We start from the raw sequence: 24,600 nt of genomic DNA on the forward strand, positions 1-24,600 counted from the left end.
AGCTCCTCACCCTATCTCTAAGGCTGAGCCTAGCCACCCTACGGAGGGAGCTCATTTCGGCCGCTTGTGTCCGCGATCTCATTCTTTTGGTCACTACCCAAATGACCATAGGTGAGGATTGGAACGTAGATGGACTGGTAAATCAAGAGCTTCGCCTTCCGGCTCAGCTCCCTCTTCACCACAATGGTCCAGTACAGCGCCCGCTTTACTGCAGCCCATCTCCCGCTCCATTTTACCCTCACTCGTGAACAAGACCCCAAGATACCTAAACTCCCTTGCTTGGGGCAAAGACTCACTCCCCACCCGGCGGGAGCAATCCATCGGTTTCCGGCAGAGCACCATGGCCTCAGACTTGGAGGTACTGACTCTCATCCCGACCGTTTCGGCTGCAAACCGCCCCAGTGCGTGTTGCAGGTCACGGTTCGATGGATCCACCAGAACCACATCAACTGCAAAGAACAGAGACGCAATTCTGAGGTCCCTGAACCGGACACTCTCCTCCCCCCGGCTGCTCCTTGAGATCCTGTCCAAGAAAACCACAAACAAGATTGGTGACAAGGGACAACCCTGGCGGAGGCCAACACCCATTGGAGACCTGCTTGACTTTGTGCCGAGTATACGGACGCAGCTCTCACTTTGGTCATACAAGGACCGGATGGCTCGTAACAGCGACCCCTGTACCCTATATTCCCGCAGTACCCCCCACAGGACTCCCGGGGGTACACGTTCGTAAGCCTTCTCCAAATCCACAATACACATGTAGACTGGATGGGCAAACTCCCATGACCCCTCCAACAGCCCCGCAAGGGTAAAGACCTGGTCCACTGTTCCACAGCCAGGACAGAATTTGCATTGCTCTTCCTGAATCTGAGGTTCGACAATCGGTAGGAGTCTCCTTTCCAGCACCCTAGAATAAACGTTCCCGGGGAGGCTGAGCAGTGTGATACCCCGATAATTGGAGCACTCCCTTCGGTCAACCACCACCCTGGTCCGCCATTCCACAGGTACTGTCCCCGACTTCCACACGACACTGAAGAGTCAGTCAAAACAGCCCAACAATGTCCAGAGCCTTCAGCATCTCGGGGCAAATCTCATCCACCCCTGGCGCCTTGCCACAGAGGAGCTTTTTGACTACCTCAGCGACCTCTGCCAAGGATATGGACAAGCCTTCCCCTGAGTCTTCAAACTCTGCCTCCCCTATGGAGGACGTGTTGGTCGGGTTCAGGAGTTCATCAAAGTGCTCCTTCCACCGCTCGACGATATCCCCAGTCCGGGTAAGCAGTTCTCCTCCCCCGCTGAACACAGCCTGAGTCAAGCCCTGCTTTCCCTTTCTGAGTCGTCTAACAGTTTTCCAGAACTTCCTTGAGGTCAAACGAAAGTCCTTCGCCATGGTCTTCCCGAACTCCTCCCACACCTTTTTGCTTCTGCAACTGCCGTAGCTGCAGACCTTCTGGCCAACCGGTACCTGTGAGCGGTTTCCAGGGAACCCGGGCCAACCAAGCCCAAAAGGCCTTCTGCAGCTTGACGGCCTCCTTGACGGGTTCTTTGGTTGTCACCACGACAGGCCCCGACGACCCTCAGGCCACAACTGCTGGCAGCCACATCCGCAACGGAGGCTTTGAACATGGCCCACTCAGATTCCATGTCCCCAATTTCCCCCGGGATGCGCGAGAAATTCTTCTGGAAGTGGGAGTTGAAGACCTCGCGGACAGGGGCCTCAGCCAGACGTTCCCAGTTCACTCTCACTACACGTTTGGGTTTACTAGGTCTGTCCGGCAGCCCCCCCCTGCCATCTGATCCAACACACCACCAGGTGGTGATCAGTTGACAGCTCTGCTCCTCTATTCACCCGAGTGTCCAAGACATACGGCTGCAGATCTGACGAAACAACCACAAAGTCGATCATCAATCTAAGGCCTAGAGTGTTCTGGTACCAATGGCCCTATGCTCGAACATGGCGTTTGTTATGGACAATCCATGACTAGCACAGAAGTCCACAACAAAACACGACTCGGGTTCAGATCAGGCAGGCCGTTCCACCTAATTACCCCCCTCCAGGTTTCTCCATCGTTGCCCACGTGAGCTTTGAAGTCCCCCAGGAGAACTATAGAATCCCCAGGAGGCGCCCTTTCCAGGACGCCAGCCAGAGACTCCCAAGAAGGCCGCGTACTCTGAGCTGCTGTTTGGTGCATAAGGACACACAACAGTCAGAGATTTCCTCTCAGCGACTCGCAGCCGCAGAGAGGCGACCCTCTCGTTCTCCCTGGAGAACTCAAATACAGCAGTGCTCAGCCGGGGGCATTTGAGTATGCGTGGAAGTGAGCCTTACTATATCTAATTTATATCGCTCACTGAGGTCTGTGAATCGTTCTTGGTCTGGCCCCTCCCCTGAGACCACTTTGCCTTGGGAGACCCTACCAGGAGCTAATGCCCCCGACAACACAGCTCCCAGGATCACTGGGGCAAACAAACCCCTCCACCACGATAAGGTGGCAATTCATTGGATATGGATATGGAAATGATCAGGCCTCATTCAACAATGATTCAACGTTGTGATCAGGCTTCATTCAACAATGATTCAACATGATTTAGCCAGCCTAAAATCTTTGAGATGACTTGATTTTTAATTTTATGCTTTTCCCTTATGTCATTTTGTAGATGAAAAACATCTGCTTCTCCTTGCTCAATGCTCTTGCTACTTACTGGAATGCAATACAGAGCTTTTCTTCAGGTGTCAAATAGCAGCATTGACCGTTTGCCATCAAGGCAAACTGAATAAAAGAGAAAAAAAACATGGATAAACGACTTTTAAATTTGTTACAATATTTAGCCAAGCCTACTCTTACAAGGGTAACACAATATTAGAGAAATCTTGCAAGCGAGGGTAGGCACAATGTTTTTGGCATCATTGGGCAAAAATTCCATAATCAGGGGTGGAGCGGTCATTTTAACGGAGTGGGTGAATGGCCCCCCCCCCCATCTCTTCTGCCTCCTGCTGAAAGCCTCTCTACCACTCACACGCTAAAATGTCCTCATCGTTAACTATAACATAAGAACAAAACTTAAAAAAATTATTTAATTTGATTGCTCACCTGTGCAACATTAACGTTGTCCCCTCTCATTGAGGTTGATGACTGATATGATGGCTTATCCTAGACAAGCAGAAAAGAGCACAAATAAGGATGAGTTGCTAGTACAGATTTTTTTAAATAGTTTTTAAGCTCAAGCAAACAGCTTTAAATTACATAAATTAAAACCTACATAGCAATAATGCAAGAACAAAATGAATGTACTAATATAAAATTGAATGACTGGTATCATGGATTGCAAAAGCAATTACAAAACAAAGACCTAGCAAGCCCATGTTACTATAACTCCACTTACATGACTACTTGACTTGAAAAAGGAGTCAATCGTCTTATGGCATTTCCTCTTGTGCATTTTCTTCGTATCTTGTATAACAAAAAGAACAATGAAAACATTGAACAATATCAAACTCACTGGATGTCGCTAGCAAACTATCGCTTACACTAGCACATACTACCATACTACTATATCAAGTAGCCAACATTGGTCTGCTACTGCTATACAGCTAAATAAAGTCAGCTACAGTGGTGGAATGTAACTAATGTTATACTGTACTTAAGTCCAAATTCAAGGTATTTGTACTTTACTTAAGTATTTCCATTTAATGCAACTTTATTCTTTTACTCCACTCCACTACATCTCAGGGGCAAATATAGTACTTTCTGCTCCACTACATTTGTCTAACAGCTTTAGTCACTTTACAGATTACAGATTTTCATTCCCTTCCTGTCCAGTGAAAACCTTGTTGAGAGATTTCTCCTCCTTAAATTAAATAAACTATTTGAAACCCTCTCAGATCAGCAGGAAAATGCTGTGTAACAAAGCTGAAAAAAGGCTGTTTTTCTGATGAAAAGTTGACTTTTTAGAGATACGTGGTTCTTACAGGACAGCCATGCTACAAATATAATTTATGATCTTTGAGAATATGATGCATTGCTGTAGATTAAACTACCCAACAGTATATAAAATAGTTCAAATTAGCTTAGCTTAACATGTACAGCAGTAAAATGCAACATACACATTGATGCAGAAGTAATATTAATCCAGAAACATCATATATAATAGGAAAACACTGACAGGGAAAATGTTACTGCTGAATGAGTACTTTTTAAATTTTGGATACCTTAAGCCCATTTTACTGATAATACTTAGCCTACATACTCAAGTAAGGTTTGAATGCAGGACGTGAACTTGTAGTGGAGATGAGTATTTTCACATTGTGAGTTTAGTACTGTAGGCTATCTGAATCGTTTTTTCACCACTAGTCAGTTAACATTAAGCTTGCTAGCACAACAACAGCATATTTCACTTTATGTAATGTTAGCTGAGACATAACAGGTCATCTAACATTAAGCTAGCTAGCACAACAACAGTATATTTCACTTAATGTAATGTTAGCTGAGACATAACAGGTCATCTAACATTAAGCTAGCTAGCACAACAACAGTATATTTCACTTTATGTAATGTTAGCTGAGACATCACATAACAGGCCATCTAACATTAAAGGTCCATTATTATAAAAAAGTGAGATTTTCACGTTTTTTTATTATAAAGCAGGCTTAAGTCCTATATAAATACTGTGAAAGCAGTGGCGGCTGGTGGATTTTTTTTGGGGTAGGGCCAATCAATTTCAACAAACATCCTAGTACGATTCAATGCAAAAAAAGGTATCAAAAACGCATTACTACTTTGCAGTTACATTTTTATCATTTATTCCAACACTGACATAAGGACATCTTATTCATACAATTCAGTATGTTAATATAACATACGACAGATCATTTATAAAGGAACTTTGCTCTTCTGTCCTTCTGAGTGGCAAGGGTTAGGGTTGAGTCTTGCAAGAGTAGCGCTACTAGTGCTTGGCTGTTCCATTGTCATGCCGTTAAAATGGGCTGTGAGAGAAGAGAAGTGGAGAGAAGCGAGAGACGAGAAGACAAGATCACGCGAGAACTGACATGAGCCCTGACGAGAACAGAGAGAGACACACGTGAACGTGCGCGCGCACACCATGGGCCAAATCAGTTTGGCCCTCCCGGAAGTCTTTTTTACGGCGCTGATTGGATGAATTGTATGTCATTCATGCTTGTAATCATATATCTTTAATCAGTGATTGGCTGTACTGCTTATTAGACCCGCCTTCCTTGGGCCAAATCCATTTGGCCCCAGAAAGTGCACGTGCAGCAGAGCAGCTGAGAGGTGCACTAGCAGAGAGTTCAAGGAGGAAAGCAGATATTTGGCGCAGTTATCCTATTTTACAAATATTACGGGTATATTCCATAGGTCAAAAACACACATATTGACAATTTTTATAATTTTTATAATTAATAATTTTATAATTTTTTTTTTTTTTTTTTTGGTGGCTCAAGGTGGGTGGGGCCAGGCCCCGTGGCCCTCTATTGGCCGGCCGCCACTGTGTGAAAGTATCAAAACACTCAATCCACAGGGAAATACACACTGCCCGTATTCAGAAACTCTGCATTTGAAACAAGCTGTCAGGATTTCTGCCCATTTGTGATGTCACAAATATACAATATTTAGACCCTTGACACAATTTTAAAAGTAAACATTCTAAATGTGTCCCAGTTTATTACTGGTTGCAGTGTATGTGAATGTCATCAGCTGACAGGAAGTACACATGAGAGTACCAAGCTGTTGCTTAGCAACGCAATTCTGTTGCAATTCTGTTGCAATTCTGTTGCAATTCCCTCAAAATGCGCTAAAATGGAGCGTTTCAGACAGAGGGTGAGTACAGGCATGTTCAGGGACACAGTATGAGGAAAATAATGTTTTTTTTTTTAATATTACAGCATGTAAACATGTTCTAGTAGAAACACAAAATACAAGTATGAACCTGAAAATGAGCACGATATGGGACCTTTAAGAAAGCTAGCACAACAACAGCATATTTCACTTTATGTAATGTTGACTGAGACATCACATCACAAGGCAAAGTTACTGAAGAAATGTCTACATCACTAAATACTTAACTACTACCACAGCATGAGTTTCTTTCTGCTGTCTTTACATTGTGATTGTATAGTGATAGATGCATAATGAAAATACATTTCAATACAAAGTTATAAATGACTGTGTTTACCAGTTTACAATTATATTGTAAAACATGAGCATAAAATGCATGAAATATCTCTCCACATTCCACACTTTGGCATTCACATACACTCATATCAATGCCAAATAATTAAATGTGATTTTAACAGTTCAGCTAACAGTGTGTTTCTTCATCCCAAACTCTAAAAGCCCATTCCTTTTTATTTTTCCTCAACAACAGCAGAGATTTACATGTTATTGTGTTCTGCTGCCACCTTCAGGAGTGTTACAAAAACACAGTGGGCACGTTCTGCTCAACAAACTTATTAAAGATAATTAATTATATGGCTTTTAGCCTAATAAAGTAGTGAATTTGAGCCAAAATGGCGACGCTACTTCACCTATTTTACATGCATATTGAACTAACATATCATACCTGTATAGTGGGACATACACACAACCAGACAGGTCAGGAATAATGTTAACATGGTCGGCACAGCTCGGTCCAACTTGGATGAAAGGACAGTCTAGACCAGGGGTCAGCAACCTTTACTATCGAAAGAGCCATTTTAGGCAAAAAAAAATAAAAAATATCTGCCTGGAGCCACAAAACATTTGAACATTGTGATGAAGGAAACACAGTTTATAGTCTAAGTATATTGTATATAAGTCTAATGCAGTGAGGGCCAAAGTGCAAATGTACTACGAGGTATTAGGGCCACATTGAGGGGGAAAAAATCTGAGATTTACAGAATAAAGTCATAATATTACGAGAAAAAAAGTTGCAACTTTACGAGAAAAAAGTCGAAATATTAAGAGAATAAAGTCATAACTTTTATGAGAAAAAAAGTCGTAATATAATGAGAATAAATTCATAACTTTTATGAGAATAAAGTCATAACTTTATGAGAAAAAAGTCGTAATATTACGAGAATAAAGTCGGAACTTTACGAGAAAAAAATAAAATAACACGTCAAATTACTTCTGCTATACTACTATATATATATATATATATATATATATACTAATATTATGACTTTATTCTCGAAATCTCAGATTATTTTTTTCCCCTCAATGTGGCCCTAATACTCAATAATAACAATGATAAATAAAAATGAAAATGTAAGCAAAAAAAAGTTATTAATTTCCACTAATTGTATTATAAATCCACAGGGAGCCACTGGAGAGGAGCTGAAGAGCCTCATGAGGCTACGGAGCTTCAGGTCTAGTCGCCTGTGCGTCACAAGTTAAGCTAGCGGGCACGTTTTCATTAGCATCATTAGCATAATTAGCATCGCCTCTCAACCGGTAATAATACATTTTCAGGAATGATAAGTGAACTAAATGTGTTGTAAGTGAGTTACAGCGTTGAATAATAGGATATTGGTGACTTTTCCACACTGTGTGACAACTTAAATTATATTATTAACAAGTAATAATAGAGGAGCTAGCACCGGACCAACTTACCTACAACAGGAGAGCTTCTGTCTGCTGCAGGTTACCCACAGTGCACCTGCAATTAATACAAAATAAAAGCCTTGGCTGTCTGCAATGCTAGATGCACTGTTTATAAAATAAAAGCTCTACGAAAAACAATGGTTGGTTGTCCCAAATTAAACATGAGTTTAACTATATTACAAAAACATTTGGTTACACTTCATGGTAAAATTTCATGGTAATTAGGTGATAATTAGCAAGTATCCTATTTGAAATTTCTTTGGAATTACTGCCAAATTACCCCCAATGTTTACCTCAAAATTGATCAAAAATTACTTTATTATAAACATTATTTAATAATTATATATCCGCTATTTCCCAATAGCTGGTAATACATTTCCAGGAAAAGAATACAAAGTTAATTGCTATTCTTTTATTTCCATGTCTGCTGATAAATAGAGAATAATTAGCAAATCATTTTTTTTTAATTTCTTTACATATCATTACATTAGTTACCAGGTTACATTTGTGTAGACAATAAGTCACACAATGGTGAGATTTGTGCCTGATCAGAAGTGTCCTCTATTAGTTTTGGTTTTCCACCTCCGATGAAGAGCAGCCGCTTCTCAAGCCTAAGGGCCCTATTTTAACCATTGTATGCTACTTTAGCATACAATGGTTAAAATGGTTAGCATACAATGGTTAAATAATGTTTATAATAAAGTAATTTTCAATGCATTTTGAGGTAAATTTTGGGGGTAATTTGGCAGTAATTGAAAAGAAATTTCAAATAGGTTACTTGCTAATTATCATCTAATTACCATGAAATTTGTAAAATGATTTACACCGTTATTTATAGAGAATTCATTCTCTGAAGCACTTTTTTTTACAGATTTTAGTTTGGTTTCATCTCAGGAAAAAGTGTACAACAGACGGGTGCAACACCCACGGGTCCATAATAACCTTTCAGCATATTGTAATTCAAGTGTCCTGAGAGAAAACTAGACTACTTCTCCTCCTCATGGCTTTGTTTTCAGGCTTTAAAGAAATCTAGCCGGGAGACTTTGGCCAATCACAGGTCATTTCAGAGAGAGAGCGTTCCTATTGGCTGTTCATTCAACTGGGGCATCTGTCAAAAACTCCAATCAAACGGTCAAGTTAGGCAGCTCTGATCAAATATGAATTAATATTCAGTTGCTGTATTGCCTATTTCTCACGTAAATTGTTTTCAGAAATATCTTGTAGTGTACTGTTTAGTGATAGAAATTTTGCTCCGGCTGGTTGGCGGTGCTTGGTATTTCCTCAACTGATCTCAACATGGCTGCCGGGTCACAAACTTTCTCAATTTACAGCTAAACAGTACACTACAAGATGATTCTGAAAACATTTTCTGAGTGAAATAGGCACTACAGAAAACATCTGAGGAGAGAAATAGGCATTACAGTTACATAATATTGATTCATATTTGATCAGCGCTGCCTAGTTTGACCGTTTGATCGTAGTTTGTGAGTGATTGACAGCTGCTCAGAGACGGCCAGGCTCCAGCTCGGCTCTGATTGGTTGTTTTCTTCCGGTCTGTGAAATCTTGTAGATGACGTTCGGAGCACCGGAAGACACCACAGGACACCGAGGCATATTATTTTTTTCAGGTTACCTGTCTCATGCACTACTGTCAGGATATAATGACCGCTTTAAGTATGATTTTATCTCAGACTAATCAAATATAATTTATTTATAACAAATAATAATAATAATCTTTGGGTTTTTTCTATGGCCCCTTTCATCTCTCCCCCCTTCGTCCTCCTGTCTTCTCCTTTCCTTCTTTCCTATTCTTATATTTATGTCCTCCACAGTCCAGTTCTCGTTTCTCTCTTCTTCTCCTCCACCCTCCCCTCTCTTCCTCTTCATCCTTCTCTCCAGTCAACCTCCTCCTCCTCGCTGTCATCCTCTGTCTCGACTTCTACCCAGTTCCAGCAGAGGCCCGGCCAAAGCAAGGGGGAGTGTGGCCTCAGAGCTTCAGAGCTCCATAAATCCAGCCTGTAATCAGCGTGTCCAGTAATAATGAGCGGGAGATAGTGGAAATATGTTGATTATCTCCCAACATGACGGGATGAGGGGGCAGACGGTTTGGATACACGCTTTCTTGAAGCTGTTCCAGTGGCATAAATAGCTGTCTTTACATGGAAGCGTGACATGAGCAATAACACACCACATGCACACTTTGAAGGCCACCACAGGGCTCGTAGATAGAGATGCTCCCTCGGGTGCACCTGCAGCTGTTATAGGTTCTATGTATGTGTTACTGGAGATACACTGAGCAGTGAGGCACACATCAAATTACGTTTTCTGATCAACCAGAGCTGGCGTAAATAACGGAGTATTTCAGATTATATTAGAATGAAATTATTAAAATATCCGGCACTATAAATGATACATTCTCTACAGTGGTCTTGTGCATTAGTGCAACGGGGCATTTTGTTTCTATGTGGCCAGCTGGATGGGCTGAATTTAATTTAGCTATATTCATAGCTGAAATACTGAAAGTAGTAGAAGTGGCAGAAATAGTTTCAGTTTAAGTGTGAGCACTGAAAGTGTCAGATGGTGTCAGCGCTGAGTGAAGTTGAAGTAAAAAAAAAGTGCTGAAAGAAGTTGAAGTTGTTGAGTGTACAGCGGACGGTGTGGGAGTTAGAAAAGCTGCATTTTGGTTTTGGTTTTGTTTTTTTAAGTGAAGACCTGAAAGAGTTTGAAGTGTCGGTTGAAGTTTAAGAATTTAAAAGAGTCGAGATTGTTGGACTTTAAAACCTTGAGGGGGAAAACTACAACACTTCTCAAACAAGAAAAAAAGGACACAATTACTAGGACAAAGTTAACGTGATAATAACGCGTTAATGCAAATTCGTTTTAACGCCACTAATTTCTTTAACGCAACTTGCGATTTTTACGTTGTAGCTCAGTTTTAAAGCTGGAGTGATGATACTAGCTTGTCGCGAAGGAGGCTAAATAACGCTCCAAACTTACGCAAAATTTTTGTGTGGAAAAACTGGCATGGCCATTTTGAAAAGGGGTCCCTTGACCTCTGACCTCAAGATATGTGAATGAAAATGGGTTCTATGGGTACCCACGAGTCTCCCCTTTACAGACAGGTCCACTTTATGATAATCACATGCAGTTTGGGGACAAGTCATAGTCAAGTCAGCACACTGACACACAGCTGTTGTTGCCTGTTGGGCTGCAGTTTGCCATGTTATGATTTAGCATATTTTTTATGCTAAATGCATTACCTGTGAGGGTTTCTGGACAATATCTGTCATTGTTTTGTGTTGTTAATTGATTTACAATAATAAATATATTTGCATATTTGCCCACTCCCATGTTGATAAGAGTATTAAATACTTGACAAATCTCCCTTTAAAAAATGTGCAATTTAATTTGGGATTAATCGCAATTAAATGTTTTTAATCGATTGACAGCCCTAAAAATTACATGTTTGTAAAGGAGCAAAATTATAAGATTTAATAAAACAAGAAAAGGCTAAATGTTGTGAGTTGCGATGAAAGAAGCTGAAGAGGGGGTTGGAATTTACTGAAGTGGCAGTAGTGAAAGTGCTGAAATAATCCGAAGTTTCAGTTTAAGTGCAAGCACTAAATTGAGGCGCTGAGTGATGCTGAAGTGTCTGTTGAAGTGGAAGTACTGAAAGTTGAAATTGTTGAGATAAAACTTATTAATTGAGCTTGAGCTGTCCTACAATACATTTTTGCCAATTTAAATGTATAAGCATAAGCACCGGAAGCAGCTGGAGTAAATTTTGGGAATTTCTGAATACATTTTCTCAATAAAATTTCCAGTTTGACATTTGAAATAGTTGAAATACTGAAAGAAGTTGAAATGGCATTAAGAGTGGAAGTGCTGGAAAAAGTTTAAGTGATTGCATTGAATGAAATTGAGTTGAGGATTTGCTGTGAGTTGTGAGTCTGGCCCTAGTTCTCATTTGACTTTAGTCTCCGTTGCAGTTGCTTTACCAAACTGCCGGACTTCTCCTGTCCTTCTGTAAACTCTGCCTTAGTAGTCCGACTCCAGCAGCTCCAAATTAGTCATCACTACACACGGGAAACCGGGGGCAGCCGCCCCCCCCTCTGGACAGATTTATAGAGCTAGCCTTGAACGCTGGGCTGTTGCTTGTGGAGCTGAGCCCATCTTGTTCAAGGAGGAGAGCTTTTCAGTTGTAGGCTCCTTCTATCCACCCGACAAACATATCTTCATGACTTATTGGATCGGTGTCGGCGCTGAGCTCTCATTTCTGCAATTACATCGTAATCATACAGCAACAAAATATTATACTTAGTAAATTATGAGTTGAGATACAGAAAGTACAAATACTGTAAAAAAAACTGGAAACTTTGTCTCGTTTTTATCGCAAGGTGCCGTCCAGTCGAGCTTTGCTAATATTTTGCTTTTTTTTTTTTTTTTAAAGGGGAACTACGTCCATTTTCAAAATTCGTACATGTTATTCCTATGGTCTAAGACAGTCCAAAGATATTAGTAAAAATTAACAACTCTCTCCCAAATCCAAAAAGTACTAAAACTCAAATATGTGATTTAAGTTTAAAGTGCGGAGCTGCTCCATAGACAATGAATAGGGAGAGATTTCTACATGACACTGAGAGCAATGAGGGGAATGTTCTGAGTATATGGCGTGGCAGTTAAGCATAAGAAATTGTGCATTTTGCGATAAAGCAACACATTTGGCACAGATGTAGGTTTATATGTTATGAAAAGATATAGATATCAGGGCGCTGCAAATTTGCTTTCGAATCTGAGCAAGGCAGTTGATTTTTTTTCTGGTCTCTAACCTAAAATTGACTTGAATTAGAGATATCGCTGGATAAATATGTGGGTCGCCAGTAACCTCTAATCACAGTTAAAGCGATGCTGAACTTGAAAATGTAATGTGGCAACATGCACAATTGTTATTAATAGTTCAGCTTAGCTGCCCCACTAATATTGGGACATTTTCTGTTTCACAACTGACAACACTACAATAGAATGAAGCTCATTGGGTAAAAAAAAGCAAACAAAATCAGTCTCCCACTCATTGTCAATGGAGTAGCTCCACACTTTATACCCGAAGTGTGAGACTGATGGTACGTGTCCACAGGATCCGTCCTTTCCACGCTTCCCATTCATTGTCTACGTAAGCAGCCGTGCAATGCATTCTGGTAGCATGGCGGCGCGATTCGAGAGACAGAGTGTCACGACGCCTGCTCCTCATTTGCATAAAGTTGAGGTCTAGTCTACTTTATGCAAATCATGGGCGTCTGGCGCAACTCGCCGAAACTCCCAAGAATCTTTTAAAATAAACGTTGTCGATCCAAAATAAAGAACACATTTCGGTGAACTATTTTCAGGAAATAAGAGAAGAAAGTTTCCAAACGAGCCTCCATGTTGTTTCCGGTTTGAAAGCTGGGAGCAGCAGCCCACGGAGGGAAAGCGTTTGTCCAATCAGATGCCGAGTGTGTTGTGTCTAGTGGCAGCCCATCAAGCGTCCAATGCTGGGAAGCGGCGCGTGCCCTCGTGATAAAAACCACCCCAGTGGACACGTACCATTACTTCTCTGGTTTTCTGGCTTTGTTTACTCATGTTCACTAATATTGACTGAACTTTACTAGACCATGGAAGTAACATATTGGAATTCTTAATTTGGGTGCTGCTCCTTTAAAGGTCCCATATTATAAAAAAGGGAGATTTTCATGTTTTTTATTATAAAGCAGGCTTAAGTCCTATATAAATACTGTGACAGTATCGAAACGCTCAATCCACAGGGAAATACACACAGCCGTATTCAGAAACTCTGCATTTGAAACAAGCTGTCAGGATTTCTGTCCATTTGTGATGTCACAAATATACAATATTTAGACCCTTTACACATATTGAAACGTAAACATTCTAAATGTGTCCAAGTTTATTCCTGGTTGCAGTGTATGTGAATGTCATCAGCTGACAGGAAGTACACATGGGCCTAAGCTACACAATTCTGTTGCAATTTCGTCGCAATTCCGTCAAAATGCGCTAAAACAGAGTGTTTAAGACAGAGGGTAAATACAGGCACATTCAGGCCGACAGTATGAGGAAAATAAAGTTTTTTTTTAACATTACAGCGTGTAAACATGCTCTAGTAGAAACACAAAATACAAGTTTGTTCTTGAAAATGAGCACCATATGGGACCTTTAAGTATTTTGGTTGGATTTACTTATTTACTTTTAACTTGCTTTACATTTCTACTTTAAGAAATACATGAAATATCAAGAAGTCCTTTGGTGTTTGGTGGGTTTCACGTGTGCTGGGTTATTTCATGACAAGTAAAAGTAAAAGGGTGTGAACTCTTGAATCCAGGCTTTTCATAAAGTAGTGTCAGGTGCATGCAGCCAAAGTAAACAGTCCCATATCGTAGGAAAAAACTAGAGGAGGTTCCTCGAGAAAAAAAAAAAAGAGAGAATCAATTCATTGTTTTTGCGACTATTCAAAAACCAGAATATAGTTTAAATATGTCGGCATCAATTTGGACATTAGGCTTTAAATTATTTACCCACAGAGCTTTGATCGAAAAATGTTTCTTTTCTGATGGTAATATTTCTGCCTCTAAGATGTTGTTTGTGACATTGTAAGAAATAACAAACGCACACAAGCTGTTATTGTAGATGGTGTTTTACTCACAAGGAAAAAGGTGACATTCTGTGGCAGCGTTGTAATGAGAGCTAAGTGGTCATTACTGCAGAGATATGAAGTGATCGGACAGCAGCTGTGTTCCCACAACAGTCACTCCCTCACCAACATCTGTCTGTCCGTCCTTTCACTCCCACGCACACATACACACACACACACACACACACACACACACACGCACACACACATCATGAGATAAAATAAAAAGGATTAGACCCTAACAAAAATACATTATATTCTTTTTTAACTGACTGAGCTCAGTCACAGTAGAAGTAACATCATGAAAAAAATACTCACTGTACAACCCTTTAAATCAAGATAATAGGCTACACGCTGTTCCTCCATGTAGTGATTTGTGGCGTTATTAGTCAAGTGAAGCTTTTTTAATTTCCTCGTATTAAATCCGTTCCTGTCTGAAGCTCAGATAATGATGGAATATTTTCCAAGAGTGAATCTAAACCTCTCTGTGCTGCGTGTACCGGTGTGTGTGTGTGGAAAAAAAACAACTTTTACAAACTGTCACAGGAAACAATCAGTTTAATCAGTTCATGTAACCAGTTTTTGAATGAAAGAATGTGATGAAATAACCACCAGGCTACTTGGCTTTCAAAATGTATTGACTTTCCCAACACAAGGAGCTAAAAATGGACACTGTCCTTGGAGCTGCATGTTGATTTAAGCCTTGTCCTTCATTATTGGCTAAACCAAAAACTGTAATTTTTTTTGTTTCATCACCATCCAAAATATTGAAATGTTTGCCTTCCTTGTGCTCTTGGGGGGCTAAAAGTTTTGATTTTAGTTTCTGCTTTGCTAAACTTGTAACAACTATGTAACCAAGCATTTACTTTGAAAGTAGCTCCTTCTTGTTACTGATCGCTGTCTCCAGATTAAAGGTTCAGTGTGTGATTCTAATGCAATGCACTTTTTTTATTAAATTCACATTCTGTGTGTGTGCTCTAAAAAAGAAAATCCGGCAGCAGCATACACAGCCCTGGCTCTGTAAATGGCTCAGACCGAGCCACTACGGCTGAACCGAATGGTATTTCCCTCTGTGAGTGCGAACGTAGACGTACTTCAAAGTCACGTTTGCAGGCCTAATTGCAGGCCTAATAGCAGGCCTTATAGGCCTAATTGCATCTGAGAAGGCTCCGACACAAGCAACAGCGGCTCTGGCTCTGGCTCTGGCTCTGGCTCTGGCTCTGGCTCTGGCTCTGCTTCCTTGACATGACTCTGGGAAGCAGCCAGATGTTTCTCCGTTCTCAGTCGAGATGGACGGCACAGCGCTGCAACGTGTGTTTTTCGGTTTAATTAAAAGGCATTTCATTTTAAGGATTCTGTTATCGTGAAATATTGGGGTCCAGCCCTAAATATAACCTACTATTAGTGTAAGCACCACAGCTAGTGGCCGTTTGTGCTGCGCGGTGAAATGAGTATGGTAAATTATAGTTCCCATCGTTGTGTGCTCGGCTCGATTGTCATGTCAGAAGATGAAACATTTGTTTGTTGCACATAGCGTTGTTTATTATATAATTCTTGTTAGTTTCCGCACAGCAGCACCCGAGGTGTTGTTTTGATGCGTTCCGTGCATACGCCTGTTCCAGCCCCTCCTGATTTACAAATTAAACACTGTATAAGGACACGGGTCAGGGTATCTTTTGGTCATTCGATTTTCCTTTCACAAAAGGATATTAAAATACAAAACAATAGTAAATATTTTTTATAGCATCTCTTTTCGGCTTTGCACTTTGTAGACGGTCCCTGAACCACTCGTCTCACAGCCGGCTGCACATAGAGACCAATGTTATGTGTCCAGCTCGGAGGACAGCTCATTTTGATTAAAACGAGGTTGTAGCTCGTTGTCTACCTTACTACATTTCAGAAAGAGCCGTCGTTTGTGTTTTAACAACGTTTTTCGTTCATGAGTTATTGATCCGGGAAGTTTCCATCTGTCAATATCTTTCCAACTTTACCGAAGTTTTTCTGCAGTCATGTCTTCTTCCCTGAGACACACTCTTTTATTGTTTCAAAAACTACGTACTGATCCATGTCCATCACCTTCAGTTACACAGCAGCACCATCTTACGCGCTCTTACGCAACTTCCGGTCGCAGAATATGAAAAAACGGGTGTTCTTTCGTTTCTGTCTTCCAGTGATTTTATTTTTTGTTTTTTGAAATAGAAAATGAAAATCAACATGTTTTTTTAAGTTTGGTTCATCCCTTTTTGACCCTGATAAAGAAAAACGCCTTATATTTAAATTAACATTTTTTATTTTAAAATGAAAATGAAATAACTACTATTGTTTTGTATTTTAATAACCTTTTGTGAAAAGAAAATCGAATGACCAAAAGATACACTGACTGACATGGAGAAAAAATGAACAGAGACAAGACATCGGCCATGCAGTCACTTTTCACGTCAACACACAGGAAGCAGATGAATGATTTTTATCCCGTAGTCTTTTCCTCAGACAGACGACTTCCCGCGGCCGTTTTCATTTTGTTCTGAAGGCTGAAAAAGACTGAGCTACCAGACTCTCTGAACGTGGGATTTCCTGATCCTGCAAGCACTCGCTTCACCGGGACGATATCCTGCAGCAAGTGCTCCTACTGCACCGGTGGAGCAGCTGCATCGGCACCGCTCACAGACGGTCCGTGCCACTTTGTTTGTTTCCCATTTACAGAGCCAGGGCTGTGTACGAACACAGGATTTTATTTTTTCAACGCACACACAGAACGAACAGCCAGCAGACTGCGAGGAGATATTCACTGAATTTGACAAAAAGTGTGTTTGCATTAGACTCCACCTTTAATCTTCTTCCTCTGCTGTCAATAGGAGCTACATGGCTGGTTAACATTGGAGATATAAAAAAAAAAAAAAAAGCAGGGGTAAAGTTCTGCTCTGCTGTCACTCTTTGTCTGCTTCTAAGGTGGAGGTCAGTGGGTGTGTCCCGTCCCGTCCAGGTGGAGGCATCTGATTGGCTGGGACTCCTGACAGCAGCCCTTCCACACCGCCACAGTAGAGCAGGGAACGCATGGGCCACTTCTGAGGAGAGAGAGAGAGAGACAGCGCACTGGGTTAGCTCTTCATGCTAATATGATTAGCACCTACAAACTAGTCAAGACTCCTGCATGGAGCAGGTCCAGTTTACCGCCACTGGCAGCCCTAACCCCCGGCAGTCATAACAGGAACTCACAGAACCATGGTTACATTCGTAACTTACGTTTTATGTACTTATAACTAGAACAAATAAAATAAGCTAGTTATCTAAAGGTAATATTAGTGTTTTTATGTTATTATTAGTTAAGATTATCTAGTTATCTAGAGGTAATATTAGTGGTTTTATAAACTTATAACTAGATATAATAAGCTAGTTATCTAAAGGTAATATTAGTGGTTTTATGTACTTATAACTAGATATAATTATCCAGTTATCTAAAGGTAATATTAGTTGTTTTATGTAGGCCTACTTATAATTTAAAATAAGTAAATATTTTAATTAAAATTAAAATTACCTAGTTAGCACATTTTTTTCAGTTGTCATATAATATTATAACTTTTAATATGTCTTTGTTTCTGCCACATGACAGACACATACAGTATAATAAGCAATGCTGTTGTCATGGTGACAGACACATGATGTGTGACTGTCAATCTTTAACCAATTTTTCTGGTTGGGCCTGTCTCACCTAATTGTCTCATAGACTGATTATCATCTCAAGTCCTGTCCTGTAAATGAATAACTGACAGTGTAATTCACCCAGCGTGATTAGCAGTACGTTGTTGGTTCCTATCCTTCCTTACCTTAACAGGATGCAGGTATCCACCCGGCCTGGGGGGCAGCGTGTGCTCAGCCAGCGTCCCTCCCTGGTCCAGCGTCTCTGTCAGGTAAGCTATGTAGTTAGTAGCCAGAACCAGGACATCCAGCTTGGACAGCTTGGTGTCTGGTGGGACTGAGGGCAGAGCAGCCTGAGGACACAGGAGGTGGGTGGTAATGTTAGATCCAAAAAGATTCTGCACATAACACAAATATGCTTGTAACGACTGTCAAATGTGAGAGTGAGACCTTTTTTAATTTTGATTTTAATTACATCCTTAGCTGAGTGAACTGAAAACTAATGGATTAGTTTTTAAAGATATTGTTTTTAATTGTTTGTCTCTTTAATATGTGCAACACCTTACACAAAAGTAGTCAAATACATTTATGAGAATAAATAATAATCTTCATGGAACGTTGTTGTTTTTTCAGACAGTCACAGCTTTAGACTGCGGCCGCAGCTAATCCGGTTAATACGGCAACAGCTTAACTCAGTCGAGCCAATCACATCAATTGTTTACTGTGCGTAGACCGTTTGCAATGAGAGAGCAACAGCGTAAGAGAGACGTGAGAGAGATGACAGCGTGGAGAGCAACTAACCCTACTACTCCCTGGCTACAGACCGATGGTACGTGTCCACAGGGGCGTTTTTTATCGCATGGGGACTCGACGCTTCCCAACATTGGACTAGACACAAGGCTGTCCCCACCTGATTGGACGAAAGCTTTCCCTCCGTGGGCTGCTGCTCCCAGCTTTCAAACCGGAACCAACATGGAGGCTCGTTTGGAAACTTTATTCTCTTATTTCACGAAAATAGTTCACGGAAATGTGTTTCTGAAAACATTTGAGGCGGGAAATAAGCTGTGCAGTTGCTGAATCTGTCTTTATTTTGGATCAACAACATTTATTTTAAAAGATTCTCGGGAGTTTCGAGAGGCGGGGAGTCGCATCGAATGCCCGTGATTTGCATAAAGTAGACGAGCCCTCAACTTTATGCAAATAAGGAGCGGGCATTGTGACGCTCCGTTTCTCGAATCGCCACGCTACCAGAATGCATTGCACGGCTGCTTACATAGACAATGAACGGGAAGCGTGGAAAGAACGGAGCCCTCGTAACTACTTCACAGACAGGTGCTACTGCAGGGCTGAGTTTTCTCTTCCATTCTCCAGGAAACGTGCGGCGGCGACGTGCTTTGAGTTCAGGCTGGTGCACGCCAAGGGTAGAGTACGAGCTGGGAGGCATCTGATTGGTTCTTTCCAAGCGAACCACAAGGCAGTGATTGGTAGACGTTTTTACAGGATTACAGCAGCTACAGATGACGGCTCTTTTCTTGTTGGATGTGAGTTTTTAAAATTGTGTGTGAAGCGTTGGTCAAGGAATTGTGTTCAAGCAATTGAGAAAAAACTGTATTCTTCAGTCCCACAGAGGAACTCTTCTCCTCGTGGAGGTGGAAGGTTTATGACCAGCAGCCACTCGATCAGATGTCCCTCTTGGACACAATGCATGCTGGATGTCTGGACATATTTTCAGAAGATTGCCAGGGATGGATCAGGCATACACTGTTGTATTTCTATATCTGTAGCGGTCCTATACAAGTACTGTATGTATAGTGAATGAATAGGTTTGTATCACATTACTGAAATTACTCTGCAAAATTGGCAAAATAAATCCTGTTGAAGAATATTGCAGCATTTCTAATTCATTTCTGTAACACATAGCCTACTGTAAAGTAGCACAATCTTTGCAATAAAGAAGAGCTCTTCTTTTCATTGTAATGGAGTCTTGCTTTACACTAAATAAATAAAGCAGTATTCCATATTGTAATGCCAAGTTACAATATGGACGTTTTTTTTTCTATTATAAGGCACAACCTGTTATTGTATGCATGCAAAAAAACCTCAAGATGTAAAAAAATAAATATTCAACACCCAAACGGGAAGCAGGTGGTAAAACACAGATGTGCAGGGAAAGCCTCGGAGTTCACGAGAGCACAAGAAGTTCAACAGCTTGTGTTCAGTGTTAACTTGATGAAATGTCGGTTAAGCGAATGTCCGTGTACCTGCAGGCTGTGGAAGGCCTGTCGTAGGTTGCGTACGCGGCTCCTCTCTCGCGCTGCGTTTTCTGGGGAGTGCTGACCCCTCAGCGTCCTGCACGGCTCCGCAGACTCACAACCAGAACCAGAGTTAGACCTGGACCCACACACAGACTGCACCTGCAGCAGAGGACACGTTTATAGAGCCTCAAATCAAACCAAATCAAATAGGCTCAACTTACAACTTCCTACTGCTGTGCAGTATTATATGCATACAGGAAATTGCTGAAAGGTGCAATGTGAAAGTCAATAATCATCAGTCACTTTTTCAACCCTCTTTCACACACATTTAACAAAAGGATATCTAACGTATGGTATTTTTACTTTATGGTACTAAGAGAAGTTTTTTGAAATTATGAAGAAAATGAATAACTTGTGCTTCTAGCTATTAGATGCTTCAGTACCATGGACGGATAACTGAACGGGCCAGGGGCCCAACAGGTTGGAGCCTCTGTTTGAAGTTACTGCTAACATTTCTTGTCGGAAAGTCACAAAGTGACACAAGACTACCACATGAGACGTAAAATGACTAAAAAGAGATGCAAAATGACCAGAAAGAGACTCAAAACAACCACAAAGAAACAAAAAAAACAGAGAGATTCAAAATGACTACAAAGAGACACAAAATAACCAGAAAGAGACAAAAAATGACCAAAAAGAGACACAAAATAATCAGAAAAAGACACAAAGTAACTAAAAAGAGACTCAAAATGACTACAAAGACATGCAACCAAAAACAGACACAAAACAACCACAAAGAGACACAAAACAACCAAGAGACATAAAACAACCACAAAGAGACACAAATCAACCAAAAAGAGACACAAAACAACCAAAAAGACAAAACACCCAAAAAGAGACACAAAACAACTATGAAGAGACACAAAACAACCAGAGTGACACAAATCAACCACAAAGACACAAAACAACCAAAAAGAGACACAAAACAACTATGAAGAGACACAAAACAACCATAAAGACAAAAAACACCCAAAAAGAGACACAAAACAACTATGAAGAGACACAAAACACCCAAAAAGACACAAAACAACTATGAAGAGACAAAACAACTAAAAAGTGACACAAATCAACCACAAAGACACAAAACAACCAAAAAGTGACAAAAAACAACTATTGAGAGACACAAAACAACCACAAGTGATGCAAAAAGATGTCTTTTGGAATCTATGGTTCTTGTTCTTACTGTATGTAGGAGGGATGGGGACCCTTTACATATCTGTGCCCATTGTCTCATAATCCATCCATGGTTAGTGCTCAGAAATAATCAATGCTGTGTGAGATAACCAGAAAATATTGGTGTTGCTCTAGTGTATGGTTAAAAAAGGGTAGAAATGGATAGAGAGGAGTAACCCAGTCAGCACTCACCAGGACTGCTTCTAAACACGTGAAATGTGCTTGAAAAGTCCAAACTTGTACCAAAAAACACATCACTTTCAGGTATGCATCCTCCACAGGTTTTCCCTATCATTAGTTTAGTTCAACTCAACTGAACTTTAGTTGAGTTATCTTGAAAAAGGGAGATTCATCTTACTTGTTGGCACTCTGCTCTTATCTTAAACTGCCCACATCACACTAATAAGTTATTGGCATAGTCTAAACATCTGTTTATCACTCTGTGGGAAAGTATTGCATGATCTCAGTAATACTTTGCAAGATACAGAAGCATGATGTCCCATAGTTTTCATGTGTGAGATTACATTTCACTAGTTTTGTTAAGAAAACAAATTTTAAGCAAGTGGTTACAATGCCATTTTATATCCTGGTATGTCATCCTGGTATGTTCAAATTATGATAAAGGTTGTGCAATACCCCACAGGTTTCTCAGAATTATTAATTGCCAGTCTGTCTTCATGCTTGAGTTTCAGACTCACCCACTTCCTGCGTGTGCCCTGCCCGTGTCCGTGCAGGGATGCCGGGCTGCCGGCCGCTCGGGGCTGGTGCCTCGGCGGCTCGGCCGTGGAGCTGGAGACCAGCTGGTGCTTCGCTGCAACCGACATGAGACCTTCCAGAGGATTCACCGCCATGGGTGCTGCCGAAGCGCTGTAGCAGACTGTCCCGAAGACTTAATTCAATTTGGCTCAGTCTATTTTCATTGGCTGGATGGAAGTTTGCTTTCCCGTTGTTGGAGGTTGTAGTGAAAGTATCATCCACCGAGTGCTTTGGTAAACACGCTGCAGAACACGCAGGTCATCTTAGCATTTTAAAAGTCAAACACTGGCTCAAGAACAGCTGAAATCACTCATCTGATCTCATAAACATTCTACTCTGTGCTCATGTTTTTTCTGTAGCTACTGAGGACCGTTCTGTTCGAGCATCTTCAAGCTCTTTTCCAGAGTTCACCAGGCCTCCACGGGTTCCCAGTTCCAGCCAGACCCCTAAAAGAACTCACAATCACCGGCCGACTCTCTGCGCATCACCGTCCATCCAGACAATTCCTCCCAGTCTGACCCTCTCTCTCTCTCTGCCTCTCCGTCTGTCTCTGCTTGTTTCCTTATCGGGTGAGGTAATGTGGGGAACTTCATGTGGTCCTTATCTCAGCCGCCCGGTCGTCCTGATCCTCCCCTGGCTGTTCGGCTGCCAAGAAGAGCAGGCAGGCAGGCAGTCAGGCCTGGGGGAGTGCAGCACTGGGAGGGTGTCCCGAGCCAGGGCACTGGGGGGGCTTGGGAAACTCAGCGCTCTGCTAACAACTGGTTAGGGGGTGGGATTGGAAGCTCGGGGCAGTGCGACATTGAACATTACCAAAGAGAGGCGGAGGAGTCTTTTGGTTTGTTGACGTGACAAGACATTCGGGGCATCCCAGCATCTTAACAACCTCATTATGAAACGTCCATGTCTGTCCAAAATCAGTCATCACTTCATCATTCTATCCTGTTAGACATTTGTGTAAAATTGTCATAATTAGCGTATGAATTCTTGACTTATGGCCAAAAATGTGTTTTGTGAGGTCACGGTGATCTTTGACGAACCAAAATCAGTTCATCCTTGAGTCCAAGTGGACGTTTGTGCCAAATTTGAAGAAATTCCCTCAAGGCGTTCCTGAGATATCGCGTTCACGAGAATGGGACGGATGGACGGATGGACGGACGACCCGAAAACATAACGCCACCAACTTTTGCAACCAACTGATGCGATATAGATCAGAACACACGACGCAACCATTCTGGGCATACGCAGTATAACTCCAGGGTGGTATTCCAGAAAGGAGGACAAATACATTAACCACATCTGTATAATGCAAATTTCGGGAAGTCCTACATTTCCAGAGCCAACAACAAGTTCACCTAACCTTGCACGGCAGCTGGCGAGAATCGTATAGGATCACATCTCACACGAAAACCCATCTCGTCAGGCTTTGAGTAAAGCGTTTGGGTCCAGCTCGTGAGATAACGGACAAATCGGCGTTCTGTGAGGAGCTGTAGTAGGTACCGTAGGTGTATGAGATTTGAGACCCGGTGAGACGACACAGAGATGCGACTGTTCATTCTAAACAACAACGGCAGCTCCTGAAGAGGTTAGCGTAGATGCTGCGATAGCATCAGTTCTATCAGAACTGGAGAGTATCTCTTCTTTGAAAGAAGAGCAAAGAACGGCACTGAAGGCGATGTTTTTTGGCCTTCAGTTTGTTTCACTTTTGTTAGTTTGATTGACAGATGGTTCATCCAATCACCTGCCAAGTAGTTTTTGAAAGTGCCTACCCTTTTCTAAACACTTTCCAATGGCAGCTTCTCTGATGGTTCTGTGAAAACAAACAGCGTCAGGTTAAAGATCAACTGCCCCTGTTCCAGAAATCAATTTTAATGAAAGTCTATGTCTGTTACTATGGCAACTGATGCCCTGAAGATGACTTGCTATAAGGCAGGTTAACTTAGTCTTTACCTGTCCCAGTTTTCATGCTCTAAGTCTCAACCAAGATGCTAGCATCAAATGCATTATTTTCTCCAAAACTCTACAATGCTGCCTCTCATTTTACTAAGGCCAGTTGGACAGTCTATCACGACCACCATCGTTTGAATATAAAAACAGCAGCATTTAATGCAACTAGAAAGATGATTTTGGAGCAGGGCTGTAGTCACACCTGAAGACTGTATAACAAAATAACAGACTGTTATTAGCAGTTAGGACAGTGCGCTACTCAGTGTCAATTTTATTTGGTCAAAGACAGAACATTGTGTCACAATCTGAGATACAACACGTCATCTTGGAATGGTAGCATACACCGCAGTTCATTTTAGATTGCGTAGTTTTAAAAGGGAAAGGTACGATTGGCATTTTATTGTGAAATAAAAATGGTATTTGTCTCGTGACAACATTTCCAAGGCATTCTGAGGAAAACGTCTTTTCGAAATATAACCTAGTTATTTTCATCATTTAA

General features: G+C 41.3%; 2 protein-coding genes and 1 long non-coding RNA gene across 5 annotated transcripts in view; all 3 read right to left on the reverse strand.

Annotated features, from left to right (window-relative positions):
* Positions 1 to 3,118, reverse strand: part of LOC141756667 (delta(14)-sterol reductase TM7SF2-like) — a 184,247-nt gene extending 181,129 nt beyond the window's left edge. For both annotated transcript variants that reach the window (XM_074616591.1, XM_074616590.1), the window contains exon 1: positions 3,093 to 3,118. In XM_074616591.1, the coding sequence (XP_074472692.1) occupies positions 3,093 to 3,103 (11 nt within the window). In that variant the 5' untranslated portion in view covers positions 3,104 to 3,118. The remainder of the gene's footprint in view (positions 1 to 3,092) is intronic.
* LOC141756678 (uncharacterized) overlaps positions 1 to 24,600 on the reverse strand; it is a 254,987-nt gene that overhangs the window by 216,608 nt on the left and 13,779 nt on the right. The gene's annotated exons all lie outside the window — the stretch shown is intronic.
* LOC141756674 (transcription factor 23-like) lies at positions 17,164 to 23,029 on the reverse strand. 2 transcript variants are annotated; one of them, XM_074616613.1, is made up of 4 exons: positions 22,100 to 23,029; positions 20,175 to 20,321; positions 18,102 to 18,266; positions 17,164 to 17,342 (listed from the first exon to the last, which is right to left on the reverse strand). In XM_074616613.1, the coding sequence occupies exons 1-4, from the start codon at positions 22,250 to 22,252 to the stop codon at positions 17,205 to 17,207; spliced, it is 603 nt and encodes a 200-aa protein (XP_074472714.1). In that variant the 5' UTR covers positions 22,253 to 23,029; the 3' UTR covers positions 17,164 to 17,204. The 2 variants fall into 2 exon arrangements, with proteins under 2 accessions (XP_074472714.1, XP_074472713.1); XM_074616612.1 differs by having other exon boundaries at positions 20,175 to 20,327; positions 22,100 to 23,007.

This window comes from Sebastes fasciatus, chromosome 18, assembly GCF_043250625.1.
Source record: "Sebastes fasciatus isolate fSebFas1 chromosome 18, fSebFas1.pri, whole genome shotgun sequence".
In the NCBI taxonomy this organism is placed as follows: domain Eukaryota; kingdom Metazoa; phylum Chordata; class Actinopteri; order Perciformes; family Sebastidae; genus Sebastes; species Sebastes fasciatus.

Bases quoted from the DNA above. Each gene is read 5' to 3' on its own strand.
- LOC141756674 (XM_074616612.1), bottom strand. From the start codon at position 22,252: ATGGCGGTGAATCCTCTGGAAGGTCTCATGTCGGTTGCAGCGAAGCAC. The intron at 20,328-22,099 runs GTGAGTCTGAAA...CCTCTGCTGCAG, and splicing joins AGGGCACACGCAGGAAGTGG to GTGCAGTCTGTGTGTGGGTC. The intron at 18,267-20,174 runs GTACACGGACAT...CTGTGTCCTCAG, and splicing joins AGGCCTTCCACAGCCTGCAG to GCTGCTCTGCCCTCAGTCCC.